Here is a 13,550-nt window from a genome sequence, read left to right on the forward strand (position 1 = left end):
TAAATGTAGTAAAGTCATGGATATAGAGATATTGCAGATCACAGTAAACTAAGTTAACAGATTTGTCGCTAGACGTGCTTTATATACTTGTAGTGATGAACGTTTTTGTAAAAAATGTAAAATCTGGTGAGGGCAACGAAAATTTCAGTTATCGAACGAGGTTGAGTAAGGAAGCAACATATATATATATATATATATATATATATATATATATATATATATATATATATATATATATATATATATATATATGTATATATATATATATATATATATATATTATATAAATGATATGTATATATATATGTATATATATTATATATGTATATGTATTTATGTATATAGTGTATATATATATATGTATATATATATTATGTATATATATAAATATTATATATATATATATATATATATATATATATATATATATATAATGATCAGTTTTAAAGCTTATACATTCTTAAAACAAATAAAAAACGTATTACAGAGCATCTGCGTTACGTACCAATTATAGATAAACAGCAACGTCGACGGACCTTCACCAATGTACCCGAAAGTGTGAAACAAAAAACTTAAAAACTAATCTCGAGTATGTATTTACATAGCTTAAAGCTGTTTACCATTTTCCAGGCACTCTGGTACGTAGTTCCTAGTCAACTTAAATCGAATAATTCTATACAGGCGTAAATCTATATTCTCAAGCGTATCTTTACACGTGTACTGTATCATACAACAGTCTTTGAGTCACAAGATCATTGCGTATGACTAAGGTAAAACAAGTATGAACACAACAGCCTCATAATTGTATATAAAATGCTCCGAATCTCACACGAAGTCTCATCCCAAGGACCTGTTTTTATCTAGTAAGCAACTCTGAAATACATTGTCACTAGAGTTTTCACGCTAAGGTGCAACTCCACTTTTTCCTTCTTGGCCACTTTTCCCCAAAAACAACTCATGTGACAGCTCTTTCGTTTCCTTTGCACAGGTCTTTCGATAACAGTAAGTCCGCCAGAAACTGTCTACCATCCGTTTACTAAGCACAAATATCCCTAATAAACAAGAGTAAATGTTCCTTCCAATTGCATTCACTTCTTCTGACAAGTAAACATTCCGAAAAGGTAGTAACCTTTGATCTCTTGTTCACTTGGCATTTTTTACGCTCAAGTTTCCAAGTAGGAATGGCATTGCTTCACAATAAAAACAATTTTTTTCTCAAACTGCCCATACACTACACCATACAATAATTTTTAAAAAATGTGGACTTGCAAAAAGACCCTGCAGTTAGTCAGGGTTTAAATGTACAATGCACTGAAATGTAAAGTCAATGGTATTCAGATTATATTTAAGAAAAACAATCTTCGGAGAAAACATGTTCAAATGCAGTTTAACAATAACATATGTAGCCTTATAAGCAGTTGGTTGACATTATTTATGTTTTTTTATTTCCAAGCTGCAGTCAGCACAGCAAAACCATTGCTTCTGAAGTTAAACGAAATCCCATTAACTATGAAGAGACGCTCTTCTTTCCAAGAAATTTCTACTTGCCGAGGTCATGTCAGCGGGTTTAAGCTTGAACATTTCCAAAGCCCTAGTGACTGCTCCCTCACATACCTCTCCCCAAGGAGGAGCTACGAACCCTCCAAGGGGCATCACGAGATTGAATGAATTTGACCTACAAAGGTGCAAGTGGGAAAACGGTGGGGGGTCACTCGGTTGCATACTCATGGATCGCCCTTTCCTCCTCCAGGCCAGAGCAGCAGCATTTTCAGTATCCTGCGATTCAGTTGACTTGGAGGCAGAGTCTTCTTTATCAGCCTCGCTGTTCTCGCTCAGCATACTGCCGATGTCGCTGCTTGTGGAGACAGATCTTGCAAAGACACTTTTCTCGTCCTCTTCTTCCTCGTTAATGGCGGTCAGTTCTGGCATACTTTCGGAGGAAGATCTCTCGACCTTCTGGCTACATGACTCGATCTCCTTTTTTTCTTTGATGGGGTCTGCTTCTTGAACATGAATATCGCTATCATCATCAACCACCTTGTTGGATTGCAATGGTTCACCTTCAGGCTGGCAGAGAGGCAACGTGGTTGACTCGAGTGTATCCGACGACGTGTCTGTTTCTCTTACAGTATGATCAGATTCTACTGTCATGGTGCTGTCCATGCTTTCACTCCGACTGAATATCCCATCGTCAACTGGCTCCTCAAGAGAGACATATGCTTCATCCATGTCTGATCTCCTCTCACGATGCTCAGAGTTATCACTTGATGCCCCAACAGAATTTCTTTGCGATCGCAATGGACTGGCCGTGCCACTGCTCTTTGATGTTGTTGGGTACTCGCTTAATTCCTTGACGCTTTCGTATGATGAGGCTGGAGATCCTTCACTGCTCATTGAATTTGTTTTCTTAACACTCCTTTTTGATGGAGAAATACTTCTTGGCCTACTGCCCATGCAACTGCTGGGAATAGTATCAGTCGTTTTATTTTTGCCGTTTTTATTTTTATCTTTCGGGTGCTTTTCCTCGCCCGAGTCCCTTCTCTTGTGATTAGACCCTGAGCCCTTTCCAGAGCCCCGCCGTTCAGTTTTGTCCTGGCGCTCTTGTCTCTCTAATTTCTCTTGCTGTCTCTCGTGCCTCTCTTGTATCCTCTGTTCCACGTGGGACACTGAACCACGCCTTTTGCAGGGAGAGGGAGCCCTGCTGCTGCTGCTGCTGCAGGAGGCTTTGTCTGGGGGCTTTAGTAACATGTTATCTGGCGCAGGTTCTGGGGATTTGGATAGTGGCTCTGATCTTTGTTTTTCTGTTTTTTGTTTCTCTTTCTCCTTCTTTCCTTTGCGTCTCCTATGGTTATCACGTTTCATACGTTCTGCCTTACTCATTTTTGGTGTTTTTGGCACTAACTGGGAATCAGCCTGTCGACTGTGACGAGAGCATCGTTTATCACATAGATTTGAGCCACGCCCACCTAACCCACTTCCTTTTAATCTGCTTTCTTGTCTGCTGCCATTTCGGCGCCCTTCGCCTTTCCTCCCCCTGGGTGGCGTACTGCGATGGCTGTTGACTGCTGTGTTATACCTAGTAATGAGGTTATTATAGTCTTCGTCATTAATTGAAAATCGAGAGTCAAAGATACTCTGACGGTCACTGCATATATGCGAATCTGTGCCAACTTCATCAATTTTATCGATGGAGGCGAGACTTTTATACAGACGGCCTGACACCCTGTCCTCGGCCAACATCGGAAGCATTGGTTGGAAGACACTACTACAGCTTTGGTAAAGGGAATCGTCATTGTTTAGCCAGCTAAACACTGAAAGTGTTTCCTCTGAGTGAGAAAATGCTCGGAAGGCTAAAAGATCCTCTCTGGAACGTGACAGGGCAAGGCGGCCTTCGTTTAACCTTTCCCTGGACTTAGACAGCAACTTCCTCTGGTTAGACATCTGCATTCTTTCGTAAAGGACTTCGCGAGACTTAGACAGGCTTCTGGCACGATCCAGTGACTGCCGAGATCCTCCTCGATACAAGGAATTCGTGGATGAATGGGTAGAATTGACAGCGGATGTCCTTTGGCTGCTGCTGCTGTAAGGATGAACAGGAGGAAGACCGATATCACGAGGGGAGGAACTCATAGGAGTCAGGATTGTGGGCGTGGCGTTGTTAGGCGTCTGGATAGTTGGAGTCGTGTTGCATGGCGTCACAGCTGACGGGGTGTTATTCAAAGAGCTACAGGACCTGGTGTATTGACCAAAGCTTCCCGCAGAACTGATATCTGAAAGAGCAGATATCAATGCAGGAGAATATATGGAAGCACTGTGTTCACCGGCACTGAAAGTGTAGATGCTTTGTGGTGTCATGAGCGACGAGGAGGAGGACAATGATGGCGTTGGAGTTACTGCCGGCGACGATACTGAGGATTTCTGTGTTGTTGTTTGTGGCGGTATTTTCGCTTTACTGAGATCGGCCTTCATCCATGCATGTTCGAGGCATTCACAGGCGCTCATTCTTAACCTGCCGAGAGAATTACCAAATGTAAGTCAAGAGAAACCACCAATGCATTTATTCTACGAAGATGCAGATTAATTATATATATAAAAACGCAAACATTTCTTAATGTACTATGCGTGATGAAAATAATAATTTAAAAACTATTCATAAACTTCTAATTGGAATATGACGAACACTAGTAAACGTGTCCCATTGGTTACAGGAAATCCGTATTACCAATCTTCAACTAAATGCGAAGATCTTAATATGTCTTATAATTTATTTCGTGAAACAAATATATACCTTTATTACTTCATTACTTACTGAGGATTTCGAATGAGGAGCTTTTTAATGAAGTCGATGGCCTCTGCCGAGATGTCCTCGAAAAGCTCCTCTGGAAAGTCCAGCTCGCCAAGAGATATCTCCAAGAAGGTCTCCTGGTCTGTCTCCCCGCCGAAGGGCAAGAACCCCGTCAGCAAAACGTACGTTAGGACCCCCAATGACCTGAAAGAGACAAAAAATAAAAATACAATAGTAAAAAGTTAATTTTCTGTAACTCCAATTAGTTTGATCTAAAACGGTCGATGTTAAACTATTTTTTATCATATTACGAATCAATATATCTGCGTGTAATTTTCTATATCAAGGATTAATTATTACACAGGCACACAAATCTAACATTTAACGCCTACACCAGCAATAATGACACTGAAAAAGTGTCTTAAAAAAATATGATTACATGAATCCACGATCACGTGACTAACTTGGAACAATGTATTGAGGTGTTTAGTTAAATACAGCCTACATGATATTTCTGACAACAAATATTGTTCATATGATACTCTGTAATGAATTTTTGTTGTTAGTCTTGAAACTTGAGCGAAGACCATTGGAATTTTATTAATTTTATTCTTGTTATTGATTTAGACAAAATCTTACTTTTACTCTGATGATAACAGCAATTTTGGAAACCACAAAAGGTTTTGTTTTTGTAGCCAATATATTTTTTTAACGGAAGTTATTTTTCCCTACTGAAACGGTTTTCGTACGGATATATAATTGTTTTCGTTCCAAAATAATTTGGAATATATACTATACAATTTATTTTCTTTATTTATCTCTCGCGTGTCGGGATGCAGTAAATGAGAATATGTGTTATAAAGAGGTATGCGTTTTGAGTAAGATCCGTTGTCGTATTTTTTTCCAATTTTACTAGCTGCTTTTTCTTTGGATAACAAATAAATATATTAACTTTCTGCTTTTTCTTTGGCGATAAAAATAAATATATTTACTTGCTGCTTTTTCTTTGTCACAAAATTATTCTTATCTTATTTAATATCTATAAATGGAAGATTTGAGGTTAATGGACTCCAAATCACATCACTCGATTCAACAAAATTATAAAAGTGCCTGACCCTCCAAATACGACAGATGATATCGCAAGAATTTTTGTTGTTGTACAGTAAACATTCATTCATATTTCATATTGGAAACGGCCCGAAAAGATCTGATGCCGAGGAACGATAAAAAAAAACAAAGCCCGGAAATCCATTGACGTCCATATACTGTACATTCTTGACGTTATGTCGATGTTAATATAAATATATGATCTCTCTCTCTCTCTCCCTTCTTCTCCTCTATCTCTATCTTCTCTCTCTCTCTCTCTCTCTCTCTCTCTCTCTCTCTCTCTCTCTCTCTCTCTCTCTCTTAAATCGAAACAAAAAATGTAAATACCAACTTACCACATATCAGTCTTCGTTGTAATGGGCTCGTAAAGAATGATCTCTGGCGCTGAAATGGAGAAACATTCAAACATTAGAAAGTGGGCAAAAATATATCAAGCAAAAGCACTAAATTTTCTGCATCGCGTTGACAACCAAAAAACATTGACTTACCTGTCTTGACATTCCATAATGGGACCGTAAATTAAACATGGTATTTGAAATCCGTAGACTTTCAACAGCAACTTTGATTTCATTCTACCTACCATCGAAGACTTGAATGCTGTCATTGACCAATGCCACGTGATATTCCTATGTGCAGTTTCACTCAACACACCATTCTGCACTGACCTTCATTCTTGACTTTCTTCCTTCTAACACCCTCCAGCATGTCGCCTATCATCCATCTAATCTTTTCATAAATTACTTTCCCCTGTCCTCTCAACAACCAATGCTGCTTTATTAAGTCTACATTGATCCGTAAGTCTTTCTTCAATCTTTATCTTTCCCAATTCCTCACCTCTTCTCTTACTGTGGTTTTCGAATCCTGCTTATTTTTCGACATTTTCATTTAATAACTCATGATTTCAATATTGTTTTTCCTCTTTGTATAACCCTTTTTAATTACCTCCTGTACCCTCATTTTTTCCACCTATCCAAGCGCTGATGCCTTTTTCAACTGTCAATCTTCCTCAGTCCCCTTACATATATACCATTCCTTTTTATTTAACCTTTCCTCGCACAATAATACTTTCCTCACTTGTGGCCTCTTTCTACCATCGACTCTTGTCCCTCACTGATAAGCAACTGTCTAAATACCCCTCCATCTAACTTTTTATTCTATTACTTCATCACGTCCTCCATCTCCCGTCTTTCTGTCTTCCTATTCTATTTAGTTTCATATCCATTTTAGATTTCCTTCTGTTCAAAATCCGTCTTTATAGAAAAGTATCAGCCTATCTTGCATCATCCTCTTATCTAGTTCTCTCACCTGCAAGTATCTCTCTCTCTCTCTCTCTCTCTCTCTCTCTCTCTCTCTCTCTCTCTCTCTCTCTCTCTCTCTGCCGGTTACCCATTAAGTTCCGCTTCGTGTGAAGCACCTGATCAGCCCAGAGAGTGAATCATCCAGGGAGCCTCCCTGTCCCTACCCTCAGGATCCCCTTGAGCAACGCCGCCGCCTACGCTCTCTCTCTCTCTCTCTGTCTCTCTGTCTCTCTCTCTCTCTCTCTCCTCTCTCTCAAGGACCGCTTTGTTTCTAATTATTTGAGGCAATTAAATTTCTATTTACTTAAATGGTATGTTGTAAGAATCCCATATTCAATAAAATGACATGTAATCCAATTTTTGAGGCAATTAAATTTCTATTTACTTAAATGGTATGTTGTAAGAATCCCATATTCAATAAAATGACATGTAAAGTGGGCATCCAAGTGATAACGAAAATCCCTCCTCAAGTGCATTTCCTTTTTTTTTCGCGTCACTTCCCTCCCTTCCCTATCATCAGCATCATCTTGATAAAAGGTTGAACAGCGATGGTGATCCGCTAATTTTAAAGACCGAGGGTTCTGATTCCGCTTATGGAATTTCCTTGATTTCACGCCAGAGCCTCTCTGACTGCCTCTTTGCTTCTGTGATTTTCTCCAGCACTAACTTGCATTCTTTATGTGCATTTGAAATTGTACTTTTGTGTTTTTATATCTGATTAGAAGGCCAACGGGAAAAGGCGGCAGTTTATGCTTGTTTCCAGCCCAAGCATAAAGTGCATTAAGGAGGGAGAAAAATAAGGCATACGTCCGAAGATGATAATAATTAAGGTGGACTCGTCCCTAAAACCCATGCACGCATTATGAGTACTTATATAGAAAATTACGCGTATATAACTAGTACTCTGTAAACTCACATAGGCTACTGTACGTCTTAGTGACATAAAGGAACAGTTATACACTAGACCTGGCATGATCTAAAGAGCCACTAATTTATTGTTATTATTAATATTACCGTACAACCGGATGATGCAGATGGATGTATATGTAGGCATAAATTGTTGCTTTCTGATAGTGTCTTACCCTCAAAAATATCAACTGATACTGCAAACTGCGAGAGGTATTAAATGAACTGTTTTCCCTCGTATTCCCAGTAACTCTTTAATTCTTCTCCTTAAGAGTCGGTTCTCTTTACCAATAGATGAAAGACCTTCAACCCCTTGCCTATTCAGTGAAGGGGGATCAACGTCCCTTCCTTTTAATTTTGCCCGCTGACTGGCACCTCTTTGTCGTTATTGATTTATCTCGGATACTAATTTATTTATTGATTTATTTTGTTTTTTGCCTTTAAAGCCAGGTTATAACCAATCTAACCAGCGTTCTCAAATCTTGTTCAGCTACCAAGATCTTATAGTCCTGTGTTGTAAATTGCTTGCTTGAGGCGGCATTCAGACACACCATTTGTCCTCGTTACTTTTTTATTTATTTATATGGTCATATATTTATTTACCATCATATATATTGTAATATATATATATATATATATATAAACAAAAGAAATCAATAAATAAATTAGTATCCGAGATAAACCAATATATATATATATATATATATATATATATATATATATATATATATATTGGTTTATCTCGGATACTAATTTATTTTATTGATTTCTTTTGTTTATATATATATATATATATATATATATATATATATATATATATATATATATATATATATTATCATTCCACATAACACTGAATATAGTTCAACATAACCCATGAAATAAAAATATATATAGCAGTAAATGAGTACTTAGCCTTGTGAATAGCAATAAAAAAATAATAACAGAGAGAGAGACTTGCTGTATCCAGGTTTTTCAGGTACTCTTTTGGGTGGATGGCCAAGACCTTGAGATATATACTATATAGAAACAAGAGTTGAAGTGGTAGTAACGAACAGGAAATATACGCGTACTGTTCTATGGAGAGACTGCCGTTAACCATGATATATAATTATTTTGAATGGCTGGAATAATATAAACGTTCTGATGGACTGGAAATTTTCCCATTCAAACAGTGTCATTGGGTTATGCAAAGCAGATTATAGGCCGAATTACGCTTGCTTTATTTTCATGGAACGTATGTTCACACTTTCCGTTAATGAGTAAGATTGATTCTCGTCTTACAGTGTATTATTATAACTATATATTATTACAATTTATAATGTGTGTGCTTGCGCGCGTCTGTGTATTGAATAACGTGCGCATATATTTACACACACACACACACACACACACACACACACCACACACACATATATATATATATATATATATATATATATATATATATATTATATATATACACATAAGTAGTATATATATGCACACATTATTCACTACACAAACGCGCGCAAACACACCTTATACTTTGTAAAAGTTATAATAATAAACTGTAAGACGAGAATTTTAATGATTAACGGACAGTGTGAATGAAGTCCGTCTCATGAAAATAAAGCAAGCGGAATTCGTCCCGTAGTCTGCTTTGCATAACCCAATGACATTGTGTTTGAATGGGAAAATTTCCAGTCCATCAGAAGGTGTACATTATTCCAGCCCTTCAAAATAATCATATATCATGGTTAACGGCAGCCTCTTAAGAGAACAGTGCGCGTATCTTTCCTGTTCGTTAATACCACTTCAACTTTTGTTTCTATATAGTATATATCTCAAGGTCTTGGCCACCCACCCAGAAGAGTACCTGAAAAACCTTGACACAGCAAGTCTCTCTCTCTCTCTCTCTCTCTCTCTCTCTCTCTCTCTCTCTCTCTCTCTCTCTCTCTCTTTCTTTCTGTGTGTGTGCGTGTGTGTGTGTGCGTGTGTGCAAACAGGATAAAACCCATAAACTAACAATGTAAGTCAGTTTACTTTTAAAAACCCATGCGATTAGCTGAAATATTCAAGTGCATTTCCAGAAACTGGTAATACAACCTATATGAAGAGGTATGAAATAATTTCGAAAAAAAGACAAGACCCACCACAACTGCTGCTGCTAATAATATTTATAAAAACTAAAAGATGACCAAGTAGAAACCAACTACACACCCTTCAATCCAATACTCTACTCGACGACATCCAAATGAAGAACATATACTATGTTGAAACCCAAGACCGCAAAATGCGGACATGAACTGTCACTCTGCACATACGAAAAAGTCTCTAAAACAGAAAAGCGTAAAAGTTAATCACTAGAAAATTACATAGGAATAGAACCAACGGTATTTTTCCGCTCTGACCCACTACCCCAATCTGCTAATAATTGCACAGTTCGCTCTTCATCAATATAGTTCACGTAGCCTTATTAGGGCACTGATTGGCACGATATGAAGTAGCCACCAGAGGGGCACAAATTTAGGAAGGGGAGGAACAGGACAGTGAGTTGGATTGAGACCGAAGGGTTAACAGACAATGGACTAGGGGGGTTAAGCAGAATGAGACAAAATGAAACGGAATGAAAACAAGGAGAGAGAGAGAGAGAGAGAGGTGGACAAAAAGAGAAAGTGGAAATAAATACAAAAGAGAGGTGGAAGGAGACGGAGAGGCACAATGTAGAGGTGAATAAAGACAGGAAAGGTTGACAAAATGAAACGCAATCAAAAGGAGAATGATGGAGTTGAATTTCAAAGTAGAAGAAACAGAATAAAAAGAAGAATGAGGGAGCTGAATTTCAAAAAAGAAACAGAATAAAAAGAAGAATGATGGAGCTGAATTTCAAAGAAGAAACCTAATAAAAATAAGAATGGGGGAGCTGAATTACAAAGCAGAAAGGACACAAGAGAGAAAAGAGGAGGATAAAAAAGAATGAAGATGTCTTGGAACTGAATTAAAAGAACAGAAAGAGCACTACGCAAAGAACTGAGATATTACTTAAGCAATACCTGTTCTTTACCGGCGCCGACCAACTATGACCGAAGAAATGCTGAGGAATACACCATTATCGTTCTTGTAAAGGTAAAGAACTGTGACAATCCTGGTAAGTGTTTGTGAAAAGCTATACCCACCCCCCGGCCCCAACGGCATTTATATATTTTAGTATGAAGATTATGGTCGAGATAAGGTCACTAACCCTAGAGTCACTGAGAGGGCTTCATTGTTGGAGTATGCGAACCAAATATAAACTTTCTATCTCTTATGGAACAAAGTTTATAACCAAGATTACGCTGTAAACAAAATGTATTGGATTTGGATCCATAATGCTGCCTGTCAACACATTCCTTATGCAATAGTATAAAAATGGAAAAAAGTAAGTGGGCATCAACAGACATTAACTAAGAATAACCCTTCACGCCCATCTATGCATGATAGTCATAGTCTGCCTTTCTACAAAGTTTGACTGAAATTCTTTCTACCTTGTAATGGGGGTTACTGTGATGAGAAGGTAAGTGTGACACACGACGATGGATAGGCAGACTTGGTTGGTAGACAACTAACAAACCAGAGGGTCAGCAATATGAGAAAGAGAGGGAAAAGAGGAAACTGTGCCTTAGTCTCAAATGCAATTACTACATAAAAGTAATTAGAAAATCAAGTTGGGTGTTGAAACCAATGAGTACTCGAGCTGACCTATTAGAAGGAACTGCTGTCTTACAAATCCTTTTGACGTGGCCAAATAAGTGAAAGAATTGGCACGATAACAGTAGAGATAATATCAAGGAAAGGGAAAGTGACTGGGGTAATTAAAGAAGTGGAAGAAAGAGCTGGTGTTTTTGAAGGGATGCAAATACACAAGAGAAATGGAAACGCAAAAAAAGTGGGCAAAAACTAAGTAATGAAGTCCGGTTAGTTTTTCCTACTGTATTGAAAATGTAGTGCACTAGAAATCTGTCAGTTAATTTTTTATTTTATTTATTTATTTTTTACAAAAAAGCTTTTCCCTGACATTGTGTTTTGCAATATGCATTATAACTTTCGTTACAAGATAAAGATTAAAATATCTTCACTTTCACATTTCCCATTGGTAATGTATCTTATGTTGCCTTTGCAATAAGTTGTTTGCTTTTACACTATCCTTGTTTGGATAGACAATCAAGCAACTTGGGGTAGTTATCTCTTATAAGATGATATATACAGGTAAAAAATATTGTAGCTCTCTCTCTCTCTCTCTCTCTCTCTCTCTCTCTCTCTCTCTCTCTCTCTCTCTCTCTAAAATATATAACGGGGCGGAAAAGCTTACAAAAGAACGTTAGTCCTTCCGACGATGCAGAGTACAAAGAGCAATTGACGACAGTGGAGATCCCAGTATCTATAAATCTCCCGGCCCTTCCCTTCCTATTCATGATCGGCATCAGGAAAATTCAAAGCGTATGCAAAAACAAAATGTATGTAGATTGAGGCTGATGATGGAAAACCGTGAGGAAGGGATTAGACAAGGAGAGGTAGTACCAAGAATAAAAATGAAAAATTCACAGTAAAAGCAGCTTTTAACAAGAGAATTTATGGCCAGCAACTTGGAAAATGAACTGTTAGTGGAAGAGCGTTGTTTCCTATTTTGAAAGGAAATATATTTCCCTCATGAATAAGGGATTTGCTGAACTGTACTTTACAAAACTTATAACGTATACCGAATAGAATATTTGAACAAAATATGCTTCTGCTGTGTATTCTAAAGAAAGAACTGAGGAAACCCCATTTTAGTTCTCCAGATAATGAAAAGACGAGCGGCCTTCCAAAATTTAAACATAATGAAATATAAATTTTTATTGCTCTTTCACCTCGGGTAACCTAGGTAACCTATCAAAGTACAAAGACAAATTTTAATCGAAGAATAAGTAATTTTTCATATCTGTTTCCAAGAATGAAGCAGAATAGACGTACCTTTATTCTAAACAAGTGGTAAATCACGTGAATTTGGGAATATATGAGCAACTCAAGAATTAGTCTGATGAAAGACCTAAAAATGCAAAATTATTATAATGCTATTTCTCAGGATGGATACCGGTAATGGTATTTCGCCCGCGTCTTGATTCTAAGTGCATTAGGTTATCTACAACAGCCCACTTTTCTTTTGTTATTTTTAATTATGAAATTGATAAACGTGATGTAGTCAAAGATTTGTAAACATGGATGTCGTAGTACTGGATTTTTCTTACAAATTTGAAGCTGATATCGCTTTCACACAAAGGTTCTCTTTAGTCTTGTGTAAGGATTAAACTTTTCTATAAATGTTAAACGAGACTAAAAAATAATGAAACAGGGGAGAAGAGAGCATCTAAAATTTCAAGACCTTAATGGTAGCAAAAACGGTACGGTAGTATTAACAAGTATAAGCAATAATTAATAATAATAAAAAGTTAGTCACAGATCATCTCACGCATATTGAAGTCCGAAGTACTAGCCACGAAAACAATAAACACCATCAACAACAACACAAAACAGGAAAAGAAAAGATATTCACTCCCGTCTAAATTTCTTTCCCAGAGCACCTTCGCTTCGTTATCTCGGAGGCAACGTCGCGAATGGCTGCTTCAGTATGATCGACGATGACGCCCTCTGTATTTAGCTCGCCACTTCGTTCCCGGCGATGCAGAGTTACAAGGCAAAAGACGACCTCTTCGCATTTAATCGAAGAATCCTCTTTATACATTGCGTACTTATGTCTATATCATTTGATCACAATCACCAACTCTATTTATTGTAATGTCTGCAATTAACCCTTCGTTTCTATTTCATAATGTTTTTTATGCACTTTCCAGCGAGTTTGAAATACAAGAGGAATTAGAGACATTCTGCTTCTCAAGTCGGATCCGAACACACCCCCTTTGTGGACTACGGTGTAGTGTTTAATCCGCCTTGGTAAA

General features: G+C 37.5%; 1 protein-coding gene across 4 annotated transcripts in view; it reads right to left on the reverse strand.

Moving 5' to 3' along the window:
* Positions 1-441: 441 nt before the first annotated feature.
* Positions 442-13,550, reverse strand: part of LOC135222027 (serine/threonine-protein kinase par-1-like) — a 370,912-nt gene continuing 357,803 nt past the window's right edge. For all 4 annotated transcript variants that reach the window (XM_064260367.1, XM_064260269.1, XM_064260328.1 and 1 more), the window contains 3 exons: positions 5,728-5,776; positions 4,310-4,489; positions 442-4,009 (listed from right to left, as the gene is read on the reverse strand). In XM_064260367.1, the coding sequence (XP_064116437.1) occupies positions 1,504-4,009; positions 4,310-4,489; positions 5,728-5,776 (2,735 nt within the window). In that variant the 3' untranslated portion in view covers positions 442-1,503. The remainder of the gene's footprint in view (positions 4,010-4,309; positions 4,490-5,727; positions 5,777-13,550) is intronic.

Source organism: Macrobrachium nipponense, chromosome 11 (assembly GCF_015104395.2).
Source record: "Macrobrachium nipponense isolate FS-2020 chromosome 11, ASM1510439v2, whole genome shotgun sequence".
NCBI lineage: Eukaryota > Metazoa > Arthropoda > Malacostraca > Decapoda > Palaemonidae > Macrobrachium > Macrobrachium nipponense.